The sequence below is a fragment of the Carcharodon carcharias genome, chromosome 22 (assembly GCF_017639515.1).
Source record: "Carcharodon carcharias isolate sCarCar2 chromosome 22, sCarCar2.pri, whole genome shotgun sequence".
Classification (NCBI taxonomy): domain Eukaryota; kingdom Metazoa; phylum Chordata; class Chondrichthyes; order Lamniformes; family Lamnidae; genus Carcharodon; species Carcharodon carcharias.
The window spans coordinates 25,628,535-25,642,854 of record NC_054488.1 but is presented as its reverse complement, the minus strand read 5'-3'; the positions used below and the strand labels follow the sequence as shown (position 1 = coordinate 25,642,854).

The 14,320-nt window shown below is 43.7% G+C and overlaps 2 protein-coding genes across 9 annotated transcripts in view; one reads left to right on the top strand and one right to left on the bottom strand.

The window, feature by feature from the left end:
- recql5 (RecQ helicase-like 5) overlaps positions 1-12,180 on the bottom strand; it is a 128,003-nt gene extending 115,823 nt beyond the window's left edge. For all 8 annotated transcript variants that reach the window (XR_005946611.1, XM_041217248.1, XM_041217249.1 and 5 more), the window contains exon 1: positions 11,907-12,180. Coding sequence is in view for 6 of the 8 variants with exons in the window: in XM_041217248.1 (XP_041073182.1) it covers positions 11,907-12,015 (109 nt within the window). In the remaining 2 variants the exon portion in view is untranslated. The remainder of the gene's footprint in view (positions 1-11,906) is intronic.
- A 49-nt stretch (positions 12,181-12,229) lies between these two features.
- Positions 12,230-14,320, top strand: part of LOC121293851 (SAP30 binding protein) — a 75,136-nt gene continuing 73,045 nt past the window's right edge. The window contains exon 1 of the mRNA XM_041217255.1: positions 12,230-12,350. Within this exon, the coding sequence (XP_041073189.1) occupies positions 12,272-12,350 (79 nt within the window). The 5' untranslated portion in view covers positions 12,230-12,271. The remainder of the gene's footprint in view (positions 12,351-14,320) is intronic.

The window sequence follows — 14,320 nt, the reverse complement described above, 5'->3', positions numbered from 1 at the left end:
GGCACCACACAGCGAGAGTTAGGTATGCTTTCCACTTTTCTGTGCTAGTTTCCTTCCCTTTTTCAGCCTACAGCACTGGCTCACAGCAATGCAAAAAAGTGTAAGTCTCTCCCTATCAATACACAGCCTCTCCATTGATAAGTCCTCAGCTGTGCCTCCTTGTGGCGACACACAGAAACTGGACCTTTTGCAGCCCCAGGCTAAAGCTTCAGAGGAATTCAGAGGTTTGGCCCCTAGACATGCAGTGTGCAGGCCCACCAGCATGTGGACATGTCCTGGCACTTGTGAACCAAACTCCCAGCTGTGGGTAAATAGCTCCACTAACTTATGGATACCTCAGGAGGTTGAAAGCTAAGGGAGTAAACCGTGAATAAAAATCTGGAGTGGAGCCCGAAGGCAGACTGATGTCTAAATATGTCATCCATCCAGCAACTCCTGCAAACAAGCTGGTGCCAAATGTAGTGCTTTACATCCCTTTGGACTTAACCAGGGAGGTCGAGAAGGGGACATTTGGGCAGCCCAGGTCTCCATACATTTTGCCCTGGACACTCCAGTTTCATTGATGAGCTTGCTAATCTCGATGATTGAAACCGCCACAAATGGTTTGAAATGCTTTCTCCCTCCGCCTCTCAACTCAAACAGGGCCAGTTAACCTAACGAGCATCTATTCTCCATTGCTGCTCTCATTACAGGGTCGAAAGATGAGTTCTGTGAGGAGCTTGACCTAGTGTCTTTACCTAGTGGAGGATTTCAACACAAAAGTGTTGAAGTGTTGAACAGAAAAGGGGCCTGCTCTTCCTGCCTCAGACATCATGGCCTAGGAAAAATAAATGAGAAAGACAGAGACTACTTAAGCTTTGCAGCTACCACAAGCTTTGTGTAATTAACACCTTCTTTCAGAACAAACCATGTCTTAAGGTGTCCTGGAGACATCCAAGGTCTGGGCATTAGCATCAACTGAATCTGATCTTCGCCAGATGTGACTCTCTGAACAGAATTCTCAACACACACAGCCACCACAGCACTGATCGTGATATAGATCACTCCTGGGTGTGCACCAGGATTAGGACACAACCCCTGAAGTTTTCATTCATGGCAGAGATGCCGTTCTTGTCTCAACATCAGCCATACTGCCTGCCAGAAAAATCAACAGCTACTCGACTTGATTGAACAGACGTTCTCCAGCATTCCAACAGAGGTTGCAGAAGCAAAATGGAACATATTTCAAGACACCATCTACAAAACTGCACTCTCAACATAGAAAAGCAAGAGCGAAGAAATGCTGACTGGCTTAAGGCTAAAGTCACTGTGATGGAACCTGCTTTGAAGCCAAGTGGTCCACGCTCATTAATTACAAAGTGATTTGAGCGAGTAGACTCTATGCTGGGGAGGAGAAAAGACTGAACGGTTTCCCTCTCTGACGTATTAGACATATCCTCAGCAGGACAAGGTCACCAACTCAGAGGTCCTGGAGTGTACTGATTCTAACAGTATACACTCATTGCTAAGCCAACGCTGTCTGCACTGCCTCTGCCACATTCATTGGATCGATGTCAGCTATATACCTAAAGACCTTCTGTACAGTGAACTGGCCACTGGGTCACACCCTTGGCTATCTATTCCTCTGCTACAAGGACACCTGCAAGCGAGTTATGAAGATGGTGGACATTGACATTGACAACTGAGAGCCAGTCGTTGACTCAGGACAGACCAGGAAGCCAAACTGTGGCATTTCAGTTTGTATGTCTTATTGCTACACTGGCAGTATCACAGAATCACAGTGCAGAAGAGGCTTTCGGCCCATTGAGTCTGCACCAACACATGAGAAACACCTGACCTACCTACCTAATCCCATTTACCAGCACTTGGCCCATAGCCTTGAATGTTTTGACGTGCCATGTGAGACAACCCGCCTCCATCACCCTCCCAGGCAGTGCATTCCAGACAGTCACCACCCTCTGGGTCAAAAGGTTTTTCCTCACATCTCCCCTAAACCCCCTGCCCCTCACCTTGAACTTATGCCCCGTCGTGACTGACCCTTTAACTAAGGGGAACAGCTGCTCCCTATCCACCCTGTCTATGCCCCTCATAATCTTGTACACCTCGATCAGGTCATCCGCTCAGTCTTCTCTGCTCCAACGAAAACAACCCAAGTCTATCCAACCTCTCTTTATAACTTAAATGTTTCATCCCAGGCAACATCTTGGTGAATCTCCTCTGCACCCCCTCCAGTGCAATCACATCCTTCCTATAATGTGGCGACCAAAACTACACACAGTACTCCAGCTGTGGCCTCATCAAGGTTCTATACAACTCCAAAATGACCTCCCTATTTTTGTAATCTCTGCCTCGATTGATAAAGGCAAGTGTCCATATGCCTTTTTCACCACCCTACTAACATGCCCCTCTGCCTTCAGAGATCTATGGACACACACGCCAAGGTCCCTTTGTTCCTCAGAACTTCCTAGTACCATGCCGTTCATTGAATACTTCCTTGTCAAATTACTCCTTCCAAAGTGTATCACCTCACAATTCTCAGGGTTAAATTCCATCTGCCACTTATCTGCCCATTTGACCATCCCGTCTATATCTTCCTGTAGCCCAAGACACTCAATCTCACTTTTAACACGCAACCCCCCCCACAATCTTTGTGCCATCCATAAACTTACTAATTCTACCCCCCACATAGTCATCTATGTTGTTTACATGACAAATAATAGGGGTACGAGCACAGATCCCTGTGGTATGCCACTGGACACTGGCTCCCAGTCACTAAAGCATTTTTCTGTCATCACCCTCTACCTCTGACAACTAAGCCAATTTTGAATCCACCTTATCAAATTACCCTGTATCCCACGTGCCTTTGCCTTCTTTATAAGTCTCCCATGTGGGACCTTGTCAAGGGCTTTGCAGACATCCATATAAACTACATCAACTGCACTACCCTCATCAACACACCTGGTCACCTCCTCAAAAAATTCAATCAAATTTGTGAGGCATGACCTCCCTTTGACAAAGCCATGCTGACTATCCATGATCAAACCTTGCCTCTCCAAGTGGAGATAGATACTCTCCTTCAGAAATTTCTCCAATAGTTTCCCTACCACTGACGTGAGACTCGCTGGCCTGTAGTTCCCTGGCTTATCTCCACAACCCTTCTTAAATAGCGGAACCACATTAGCCACAGTCCTCTGGTACCTCCCCCATGGCCAGAGAGAAATTAAAAATTTGGGTCAGAGCCCCTGCGACCTCCTCCCTCAGCAGTCTGGGACACAAATCATCCGGACCTGGAGATTTGTCCACTTTTAAGCCTGCCAACACCTCCTATACCTTGTCACTTCCTATATCAATTTGCTTAAGAACCTCACAGTCTCTCTCCCAGAATTCGATACCTTCATCCTCATTAACATTCTAGCAATGTCCTCTGGCTCCACCCATAGATTGCACTCTTGGTCCTTACTTTTTCCCTGGTTATCCTCTTCCCATTGATATACTTATAGAATATCTTGGGATTTTCCCTACTTTTACCACCCAGAACTTTCTCATATCTCCTCTTTGCTCTCCTAATTGCTTTCTTAAGCTCCACCCTGCACTGTCTGTACTCCACTAATGCCTCTGCTGATTTGCTTCCCTAAATAATCTGATTTCTAACTTGGTGATATATTTAGCTTGGCCTGGTTGGTATTGCTCTCGGCTCTCCTGAGGGCTTTCAACCAAACCTTTGTTGAGCACCTTTAACATAAACACCACAAAGTACTTCACAAGCAGGCGAAAAGGAAACAAGATGCCATACCACAGATTAGGAGGATGATCCAAAGCTGAAAAGCTAAGTTTTTAATAAGGTGGAGGAAGTAGAGGAATCTAAGGAAGGACCTTCAGAGAACTGGGCCAAGGTGATTGGAAGCTCTGTCACCAATGGGGAGTGTGGGGACACAAGCGTACAAATGGCTGCAGTCAGAAATGGAGCATTTCCAAGGGGGCCTAGATCTGATAAAGACTGCGGAGTGTGATGAAGCCAGGAGAAAAACATGGAAGAGAACATGGATTTTAAAAGTGATGCTATGGGTGACAAGTAGTGAACATAGATCAGTGCAGATGGAGGTGAAGGATAAGCAGGACAGAAAAGTGTGGCAGAGTTTTGGACAAAAAGTGGTCTAGGTGATGGATAGTCTGTGTTAAGCTCAGAGTTAAAGAGAATCTCAAGTTTGCGCATGGACTGGTTCAGGTTGAATGGCCAAAGGCTACAAGCTCATTTGCCCCATGCTAAACTGCAGAAAGTTGTGATTCATGCAAAACAACAATCTGACAGAACGATAACAGTCGAAGGTTCAAGAGAAATGGTTGGGAGCCACAGCTAGGTTTCAGTTTACAACCTAAGCTGACACTGACTCAGGTGGGCACTAAAGTACCAGCACAATCTGAAGAGGAGGATAGTCTTCCTCTTACTAACACTATCCAACATTGCCTATTCAATTAGTGAAGAATGGCTGTCATGTGTGCCTAAATGTACAATCTTTACAATTCCATAGTTAATTGATTGTGTGAAGTCCTTCAGTGTGATATGGTGCAATATAAATATTGGTGCTGTACTGCATTGCTGAATAACTAAACTCACCAGGATTTTAAAATCTGGGTAATAATTTTTACAATACACTTTCAACTTCCAATAGGAAATTCAGAAGAATCTTCTTTACCCAAAGAACGGTGAAAAGGTGGAACTCGGTACCACAGAGAGTAATTGAAGTGAATATTATAGATGCATTTAAAGGGAAGCTAGACCAGCATATGTAGAAGGAGGTAATAAATGGTTATGATGGTAGATTTAGATAAGGAAAGATAGGAGGAGGCTCACTTGGAGCATAAACACTGACAGAAATAAATGCAATATCTACCACTGGAGAAAAAGCATTAGGGAAACTGATGGGGCTAAAGGCCCATAAGTCCCCTGGGCCTGATGGGTTGCATCCTAGGATATTAAAGGAAGTAGCTACAGAGATAGTGGATGCACTGGTGATAATCTTCCAAGAATCCTTAGATTCTGGAAAAGTCCCAGAGGATTGGAAAACTACAATGTAATGCCCTTATTCAAAAAGGGAGACAAAAACAGGTAAACTATAGGCCAGTTAGCTTAACATCTGTCATTGAGAAAATGTCAGAGTCTGTTATAAAGAATGTAATAGCAGAGCATTTAGAAATGTATAATATAATTAAGCAGAGGCAGCATGGCTTCATGAAGGGGAAGTCATGCCTGACAAATTCATTAGAATTCTTTGAGGAGGTAATGATCAGGATAGATAAAGGGGAACCTCTAGATGTAATATATTTGGATTTCCAAAAGGCGTTCAGTAAGGCACCGCACATAAGGCTACTTAAAAAGATAAGAGCCCATGGTGTTGGGGGTAGTATATTAGCATGGACAGAGGATTGGCTAACTAATAGAGGACAGAGAGTTGGGATAAGAAAGGAGGGTTTCAGAATGACAACCTGTAACTAGTGGAGTTCCACAGGGATCAGTGCTGGGGCCACAATTATTTACAATATATATTAATGACTTGCATGAGAGAAGTGAATGTACTATCGCCAAGTTTGCGGATGACACAAACATAGGTGGAAAGGAAAGTGGCAAGGATGACACAAAGAGTCTACTTAGGGATATAGACAAGTTGAGTGGGCAAAAGCTTGGCAAATGGAATATAATGTGGGAAAGTGTACGGATATGCACTTTGGCAGGAAGAATAGAGGAGCTGAATATTATTTAAATGGAGAAAAACTGCAGAAAGCTGCAGCACAGAGGGATTTGGAGGTCCTCCTGTATGGATCACAAAAAGCTAGCATACAAGTTCAGCAGGTAATAGGTAAGGCATACAAAATGTTGGCCTTCATTTCAAAGGGAATGGAGTATAAAAATAAAAAAGTCTTGCTAAAACTATACAAGGCACTAGTTAGACCACAGCTGGAATACCGTGAACAGTTTTGGTCCTCTTATCTAAGGAAAGATATACTGACATTGGAGGCAGTCCAGAGGAGGTTCACTAGGTTGAAGGGTACGGAGGGATTTTCTTATGAGGAGAGGCTGAGTAGGTTAGGCCTGTACTCATTGGTGTTTAGAAGAATGAGATGCGGCCTTATTGAAACATATAAGATCCTTAGGGGGCTCGACAGAGTGGATGCTGAGAGGCTGTTCCCCTTCTAGAGAAGAAGGACCAGAGGGCATAATCTCAGAGTAAGGGGTCGCCCATTTAAAGCAGAGATGAGGAGGAATTTCTTCTCTCAGGGGTTGGTGGATCTGTGGAATTATTTACTGCAGAGGGCTGTAGAGGCTGGGTTGTTAAGTATATTCAAGGTTGAGATAGACAGATTTTTAATCAGTAAGGGGATCAAGGCTTATGGGGAAAAGGCAGGAAAGTTGATCAGCCATGATCTCATTGAGTGGCGGAGCAGACTTGATGGGCCGAATGCCTACTTCGGGCTCCTACGTCTTGTGATCTAGTTAGGCTGAATGGCCTGTTCTTTGCCATATATCCTGTGTAACTATAACCTGCGCCTCTGACCTTGTAACAAACAAATATGAACAAGCCCTTCCAAGTTTCTAGATGGTGGATTGATACCAGAGGGTTAATTTCCTTTAAGTGGTGTTTGTGTATGAACTGTAGTGACAGAGACAATGTAATTGGAGAAAGCTGGTCTCTTCTCACTAACCAAGGATGCTTTGATACTGTGCATTAAAATCCTAATCAATCCACTCCTCCAGCACATTCTGTTCTACAAAATTGCAGAATTCTTCCCCTCTCTCTTCCTCCCTACAATCTAGACAAGCTGACCCCAAACTATCACTTAATTTATCTTGCCTTTTGTCCTACCTTCAACTTTAGTGGTTCTCTAACCAATGGATTTCCAAGCTTTTTCCCTCTTGAATGGGAACACCATGGGGGTTTAGGTCAAATATTAAATTAAATCCACATCCCCAAGGATCTGCAGGCATCTCAAGTTCTCGGGTTCTGATTGAGGATTTATCCACAAACAGAACTGAGGACAGCCCTTTCCAAACCACCAGGCCCACACAAGGGTCAAAGAGAATGAATCCATGAATAAGAAATGGAACACGAAATGGGCTGAGTTGTGAGATCTTCTATTGTTGGGTTATCAGGGCTCAGGAGTCACAGATCAGACAGCCTATCCATGCTTAGCCCTCCAGCATGGTTTCCCTAATTTAACAAAAAGGTAAATCACATGTAGAACTGAATCACCTTAGCTGTGAATTCAGATTTCAATCCTTAGACTAGCAGGTCTGACTGAAGCTGTACTATTTTTCAGGTGATGCCTGAATAAATAACTTCTACGCAGCATGTGTCGTACTTAGCCTGTAAATAAGTTGAAAGTCAAATGCTTATTAGTGCTCTTTTCATTCATTCTGGCCTTGGACATGACAATTTCTCCATTTTAATTCATTTATATCTTTGTCTGAACTGCTTGAAGCCACTGACTTTCTCTTTGAAATGGAGGAAATATTAAGAACACAAATTCATAGAATCGTACACCAGAGCAGGCCATTCAGCTCATTGTGCCTGTGCCAGCCCTTTGAAAGAGCAATCCAGTTAGTCCCATACCCTTGCTCTTTGTCCACAGGCTGCCATATGCTTTCTTTACAAATTATAAGCCTCAATCAAGATGCTGAAAGCTTCAGATATTAGCAATTTAATGGGAACGTGGACTGAAATTTAACATGTGACCTAAGAACCAGGGTGGTTCAAAAGGGTAACAAAAGCTATGAAGGCTTTGAAAAATAGTAGGAATTCAGGGCCAATGGTCTGCACACAAGAACACTTTAAGAAAATGTCTAACAAAATTATTACATTTTGGTAGGCATCTGAAGCTTATACTAAAGGGTTGGAGAGACGTGAAGCTACCGTCCCACCTTTAAAATAAAAACAGGACAATCCTGGAAATTACAGCTCATTGAACATGTTGCAAGTGAAATGTTAGAGGTTGTCCCAAAGAAGGACATCATGTAACATCTAGAGGAACCAAAGTCATCAGGACAAGGTCAGCATGATTTTACGGGGAAGGTGAAGATCTACAAACTGTTAGCAGGTGAATGGAAGGTAGAGACATCACATTTCACACAGCAGGTAGGCTGAACTGCTCAACAGAGACAATCAAGGTGTTCAATAAGAAAATAAATTGGAGGACATAAGTAACAAACTGTTTTTCATCTATGGGACCAGTGAGCTGGATCACAATGATCTTTGTCAGTCTAGTATGCTCCTACATTCTAACAAGGAGGCAACTGCAGTCTCAAATCAGCCATTGCACAATAATCACTGATCAAATTCACCATGATACAAAGTTTAGTTACTGGTTCTGATGATAGATCATCGTTATGAAACATTAACTCTGTTTCAAATCTTTTTAAACCTCTTAAGCTTTTCCAGCATTTTCGTTTCACTGTGTATCCTGCCAACTCAAGATGGCCACCAATACTCTTCTGCGCACGCGCACTGATCCACACATATGCAGAAAACCAACAGCACTGCACCCAGTCTATGGCTTTGATTTATTTAATTGTAGAGCTGATTCTGACCTGCAGTCTTGAATAAAAATAGTTTTCTTGCTGTAGGTAATTCATCATAAAAATGTTTATAAGGGAGAGAAATAGGATCAGGATTCATCTTATCCTCAGGATACTGAACTGAGGTTACGATATGATATCTGAATGAGAGAATCACTCAAGTGCTCTTTGTTGGGTTAGGATGATATCCAAACGAGAGAATCACCCGAATGCTCTTCGTTAGGTTAAGATATGATATCAGAATGAGGGAATCACTCGAGTGCTCTTCATTAGGTTAGGATATGATATCAGAAAGAGAATCACCCGAGTGCTCTTTGCTATGTTTTCTGCAGAGATCAGCTGGATAAAGTCATTCAAAACTAACTTGGAAATATCAAGCCTTCTGAATTCAAGTGTCTCAGGGATGTGGCAGATATGATGATTAAAATTATCTTCTAAACAACACATTTCTAAGAAAAACATTTTGTAGCTATATTGACAAGTGCGATTAAGTTCACTGTGGTATTGCAATGACATTACAGAATAAAACAGTGCAACTGCACATGCACTGCATTGGCAGCAAATGCAGCCTTTTGTTTTCATTTTAGTTTAATCACTGGGCAGTCACTGGGCTCAGTGTAATGATACCAGCACATTAACAATGTTACAAAAGTAAAATAATTTTCCTAATATTAGTCTGGTCTATTGTAAAATAGGTTTATGGGTGTGAGCGTAGATGGTTTGGTCTGTGTGATTTAATTACCTTGGAGTCATGTAGGCTGCAAGCTTGGAATTATCAAAACAAGTTAGGTGTAGAAATGTTCTTGACATGCTAAAGAGTAAACATGGATGGAGTCTTAGCACGTAAGGTGTGAAGGGAATTTGCATTTTTAGATAAGTGAAGGGGTTGTTTGGATTTCAAAGGGATGTCAGGATGTTTACAACTAGCCAGATAAGCAAGGCTAAGCAGTGTGTTTACTTTTCCCAAAGGTTACTGACAATATTGGCAACATGAAAAATTTTATATTATGGGAAAGGTAAAGTTCCAAAGATCTATGGAACAATGGAACTTAACATATTAAAGAGAAAGAAACATACATAAAGAAGAATGAAAGGCTATTTTGAGAAGGCATGTAAGATCTAACAGGAGTGTATGAAACAGCCTTCTGGAAGCCTCCAGTCATTTGTGCACAAGTCTGTTGTGTCCAGTAACTAAAGTTGGAGACAAGCTTTTGGAATTCCACTGTCAAGTGGGTACTGTGATAACGTGCTGGCTTGTTTCTTTTAATTTAAAATCTATTTTGGACTGTTGTCTTAAAGAGGGGTATGTAATTGGGAGGCAGGTTAATTCAGAATTTTAGGATTTGTTATAGTAGTAATTGTAGTCTTATATGTATGTGCTTGAAATCTTTTCTTTTGTTAATAAATATTTTAATTTAATTCTTGAAAATTCTAAAGGTCTTAGTTGACTCACTGCTTCCGAATTCAGTGCACATATCTTGTAATGAATACAAATTGTAAAACCGTTGCGATTGCATGACCAAGTTTCCCTTGTGGATTTGGTCTACCTGGCACACATCATCTGTCATGTCATAGCAACAGAAATATCACATTTAACAGTCAAATATGACTCCTAAGACATGGAAATTATCAACCAGTTATTCTGTTGGCAAGCTCTATAACAGGACAAAATTACTGAGCGCTCAGAAAGGCGTGAGCTAATCAGGTTTAGCTTGCAAATTTATAAAAGGCGGTTTAGTGTTTGACCAAAATTGTAGCATTCTTGGAAGACAATCCTTGTTGAAGCATAACATAGATTTTTAAAAAGCAAGATAAACAGTTATGGCAAAGTTAGTTCCACAATGAGTGGAAAGTGGGCAAATGGATGGATGGATGGATGAATGACTAGAGAACAGAAAACAAAGGTAAAAGGTCATTGCTTGGCTTGAAAGCTGCAGTGAGTGGTGCTGAACAGACAATTGTCTTGGCATTGCTCTTAATTATCAAACAAGTAAAAGACCTGGACTTCAGAATTGAAAGAACATTGATATTTGCTGAGACAACAAATGGGGATGTCTGGAATGAGCATCATGAAAAACTTCATGAAATAGATAGGCGAGCAGATTGGGCAAGCACAGTTTAATACTAAAACACAAGAAATACATTCTGGAATTTGAAAAAGGGATGCTAAGATTTTAAATGGAGCACATGGACTATGGTGTGTGGATACACAGGTGATTAAAAATGTTGGTGCAAGTAAAAAAATAAAGCCCATAAAAAGGCAAAGAGATGCATTGATTTTGTATGGTGATGTGTAGAATACAATACCAAGTAGCTCAATTCAAAATTGTAAATGACTTTAGTTACACTACAGTTGGTGTCTGACGTACAGTTTTTGGCTTTCCATTCTTGGAAGGATTTCTGTATAACAAAATGAGCAGCCTTGATTCATTATACCAGCAATGAAGAGAAATTAGAGAAATTAAAGGTTTTCCACTGGAACCACATAGGTGAAAAGTGATATTTAAAAAGTTCTTTAAGTTTAGAAGGGTAAATAAGGAGAGATTATTTACACTGAAAGGGAGGGGACAGTTCTTAAGAATCACCGAATAGTAAGATTTTCCACAGAGCAGGTAGAATATTCAGCCACAGATCCTTGCTGAATCACAAATGTATAAACCTTCAAAATGTCTTATCTAAAGAAGCAAGGTAAGAAGTGCGGGTATAGCTGAGACGGCTCATGTGGAGACATCAATGCAGAGTTGAAGGGCTGAATGACATAGAATGCCCAAACATTCTATGAATTGCTTCAAGTACGAGGGGCAGTCGTGGATGCCAGTAATGTAACCCATCGTGATACAGTGGGAGAATAGTGCCCCAGTATTACACAGTAGAAGACCTGTACCCACCAGTAATGCACCCCAGTGATACACAGTAGCAGACCTGCATCCACCAGTACTGTACCCCAGCGAAACACAGTGACAGGCCTGTGCTCACCAATACTCTACAAGTGGTTTTCATTAACAGATCAATAGCCACCAGTACTGTACCCCAATGTCAGACAGTTGAAGTCTAGTATCCACCACTGTACCCTAGTGTTGTGCAGCAACAGACCTACACTCAATACTAAACCCTGCTGTGATACAGCCACCCTCGCCCCCACCCGATGCCCTGGGGTATTCCTCGCCCATCCCACTGGGTCCCGGGATAGGTGTCCCCTGAAGCCCTGGGGGTTTGCTCCCCCAAATCCCTGATGCCCTAGGGGATTTCTCCCCCACCCTCAAGGTCCCGAGATGGCTGGTCCTTCCTGATGGACTGGGGGGGGGGGGATTTCTTCCCCGCCCCCAGCGTCTCTCACCTCTCAGCACCGCCCTAGCCGCGCTCTCCTGTCGCTGCGACCGGAACGACTCGAACCCGAACACCTGACTGAGGGCCGAGCGCACCCGGTCCCGGGAGGCTGAGGACATGGTCCCGGGAAAGCAGGTGTCCCCTGATGCCCTAGGGGTTTCCTCTCCTGGTGGAAGGGAGGGGGAGAGGCGGACGAAGGGTCGACTATCGGCTCCCTGGACCGTGCACACAGGAGCTCTGGCAAGCCCGGGCCAGGCACCCCCGTAACATCACCGCGCACAGCAACGTTGTCGCCGGATGTGACGTCACTGTAACGGTCATGCTACACGCATGCGCAGAATCGCACCCCGTGACTCTAACAAAGTGCGACGGAAAATGGCGACCAAGCGAAATGTTCTGCTCACTCTCACCGCTTATGCCGGGGATTCCGACTCGGAAACTGATACAGAGACTGGTAAGGCCTGGGGATCCAGCATCACTCGGTTGGGGAGGTCATCAGTGGCCGCCCGTAATAATTATTGAAAACAAAAATACCTGGAAAAACTCAGCAGGTCTGGCAGCATCTGTGGTAGGGAGCACAGTTAACGTTTCGAGCCCGCGTGACTCTTCAACAGAACTAAGGAAGAATAGAAAAGGGGTGAATATAAGCTGGTTTAAGGGGCCTTGGGACAGGTGAGCTGGATAGAGGGCCGAGAGCACCCGGGTGGAGATAACTAAAAGATGTCCAGGTCTAAATCTCCAGGTGGAGATAACTAAAAGATGTCAGACAAAAGGACAAAGAGGTGCTGAAGGTGGTGATATTATCCGAGGAATGTGCTAATTAAGGGTAGAAAGCAGGACGAGCAAGGTACAGATAGCCCTAGTGGGGGTGGGGTGGGGGAAGGGATCAAAATAGGCTAAAAGGTAGAGATAAAACACTGGATGGAAATACATTTAAAAATAATGGAAATAGGTGGGAAAAGAAAAATCTATATAAATTATTGGAAAAAAGGGGGATCGGAAAGGGGTTGGGGTTGGAGGAGAGAGTTCATGATCTAAAATTGTTGAACTCAATATTCAGTCTGAAAGGCTGTAAAGTGCCTAGTCGGAAGCTGAGGGGTTGTTCCTCCAGTTTGCGTTGAGCTTCATTGGAACAATGCAGCAGGCCAAGGACAGACATGTGGGCATGAGAGCAGGCTGGAGTGTTGAAATGGCAAGCAACAGGGAGGTCTGGGTAATGCTTGCGGACAGAATGAAGGTGTTTTGCATTTGGTCCCTCCAATGTAGAGGAAACCGCATTGGGAGCAACGAATGCAGTAGACTAAGTTGAGGGAAGTACAAGTGAAATGCTGTTTCACTTGAAATGTGTTTGGGCCCTTGGACGGTGAGGAGAGGGGAAGTAAAGGGGCAGTTGTCGCATCTTCTGCGGTCGCATAGGAAGGTGCCGTGGGAGGGGGTTGAGGTGTAGGGGGTGATGGAGGAGTGGACCAGGGTGTCACGGAAGGAACGATCCCGACGGAATGCTGCTGGGGGGGTGTTTGGTGGTGGCATCATGCTGGAGTTGGTGGAAATGACGGAGGATGATCCTTTGAATGCGGAGGCTGGTGGGGTGATAAGTAAGGATAAGGGGGACCTGCTGAGTTTTTCCAGGTATTTTTGTCTTTGTTTTCGATTTCCTGCATCCGTAGTTTTTTGCTTTTATCATAATAATTAATGCTTGCTAGGCCGTGGTCTGTAAATAACCACACCTCAATGTAGCGGATGGGTATAGGTTTGTCACTGTCTAATACTGGGGTACAGTACTGATGGGTGCAGGCCCGTCACTGTATAACACTGAGGTACAGTACTCGTGGGTACAGGCCTGTCACTGTATAACACTGGGGTATAGTACTAGTGGTTACAGGCCTGTCACTGTCTAACACTGGAGTACAGTACTGGTGGGTACAGGCCTGTCACTGTATAACACTGGATTACAGTACTGGTGGATACAGGCCTGTCACTGTATAACACTGGGGTACAGTACTAGTGGATACAGGCCTGTCACTGTCTAACACTGGAGTACAATACTGGTGGGTACAGGCCTGTCACTGTCTAACACTGGAGTACAGTACTGGTGGGTGCAGGCCTGTCACTGTATAACACTGGGGTACAGTACTAGTGGGTACAGGCCTGTCACTGTCTAACACTGGGGTATAATAGTGATGAGTACAGGCCTGTCGCTGTCCAACACAAGGGCACAGTACTGTGGGTACAGGCCTGTCACTCTATAATACTGGTGTACTGTACTAGTGGGTACAAGTCTGTCACTGTAGAACATTGTCGTATATACTGGTGGGAACAAGTCTGTCACTGTCTAACACTGGGGTACGTACTGATGGGTACAGGCCTGTCACTGTATAACACCGGATTATGTACTGGTGGGTACAGACCTGTCACTGTAGGACA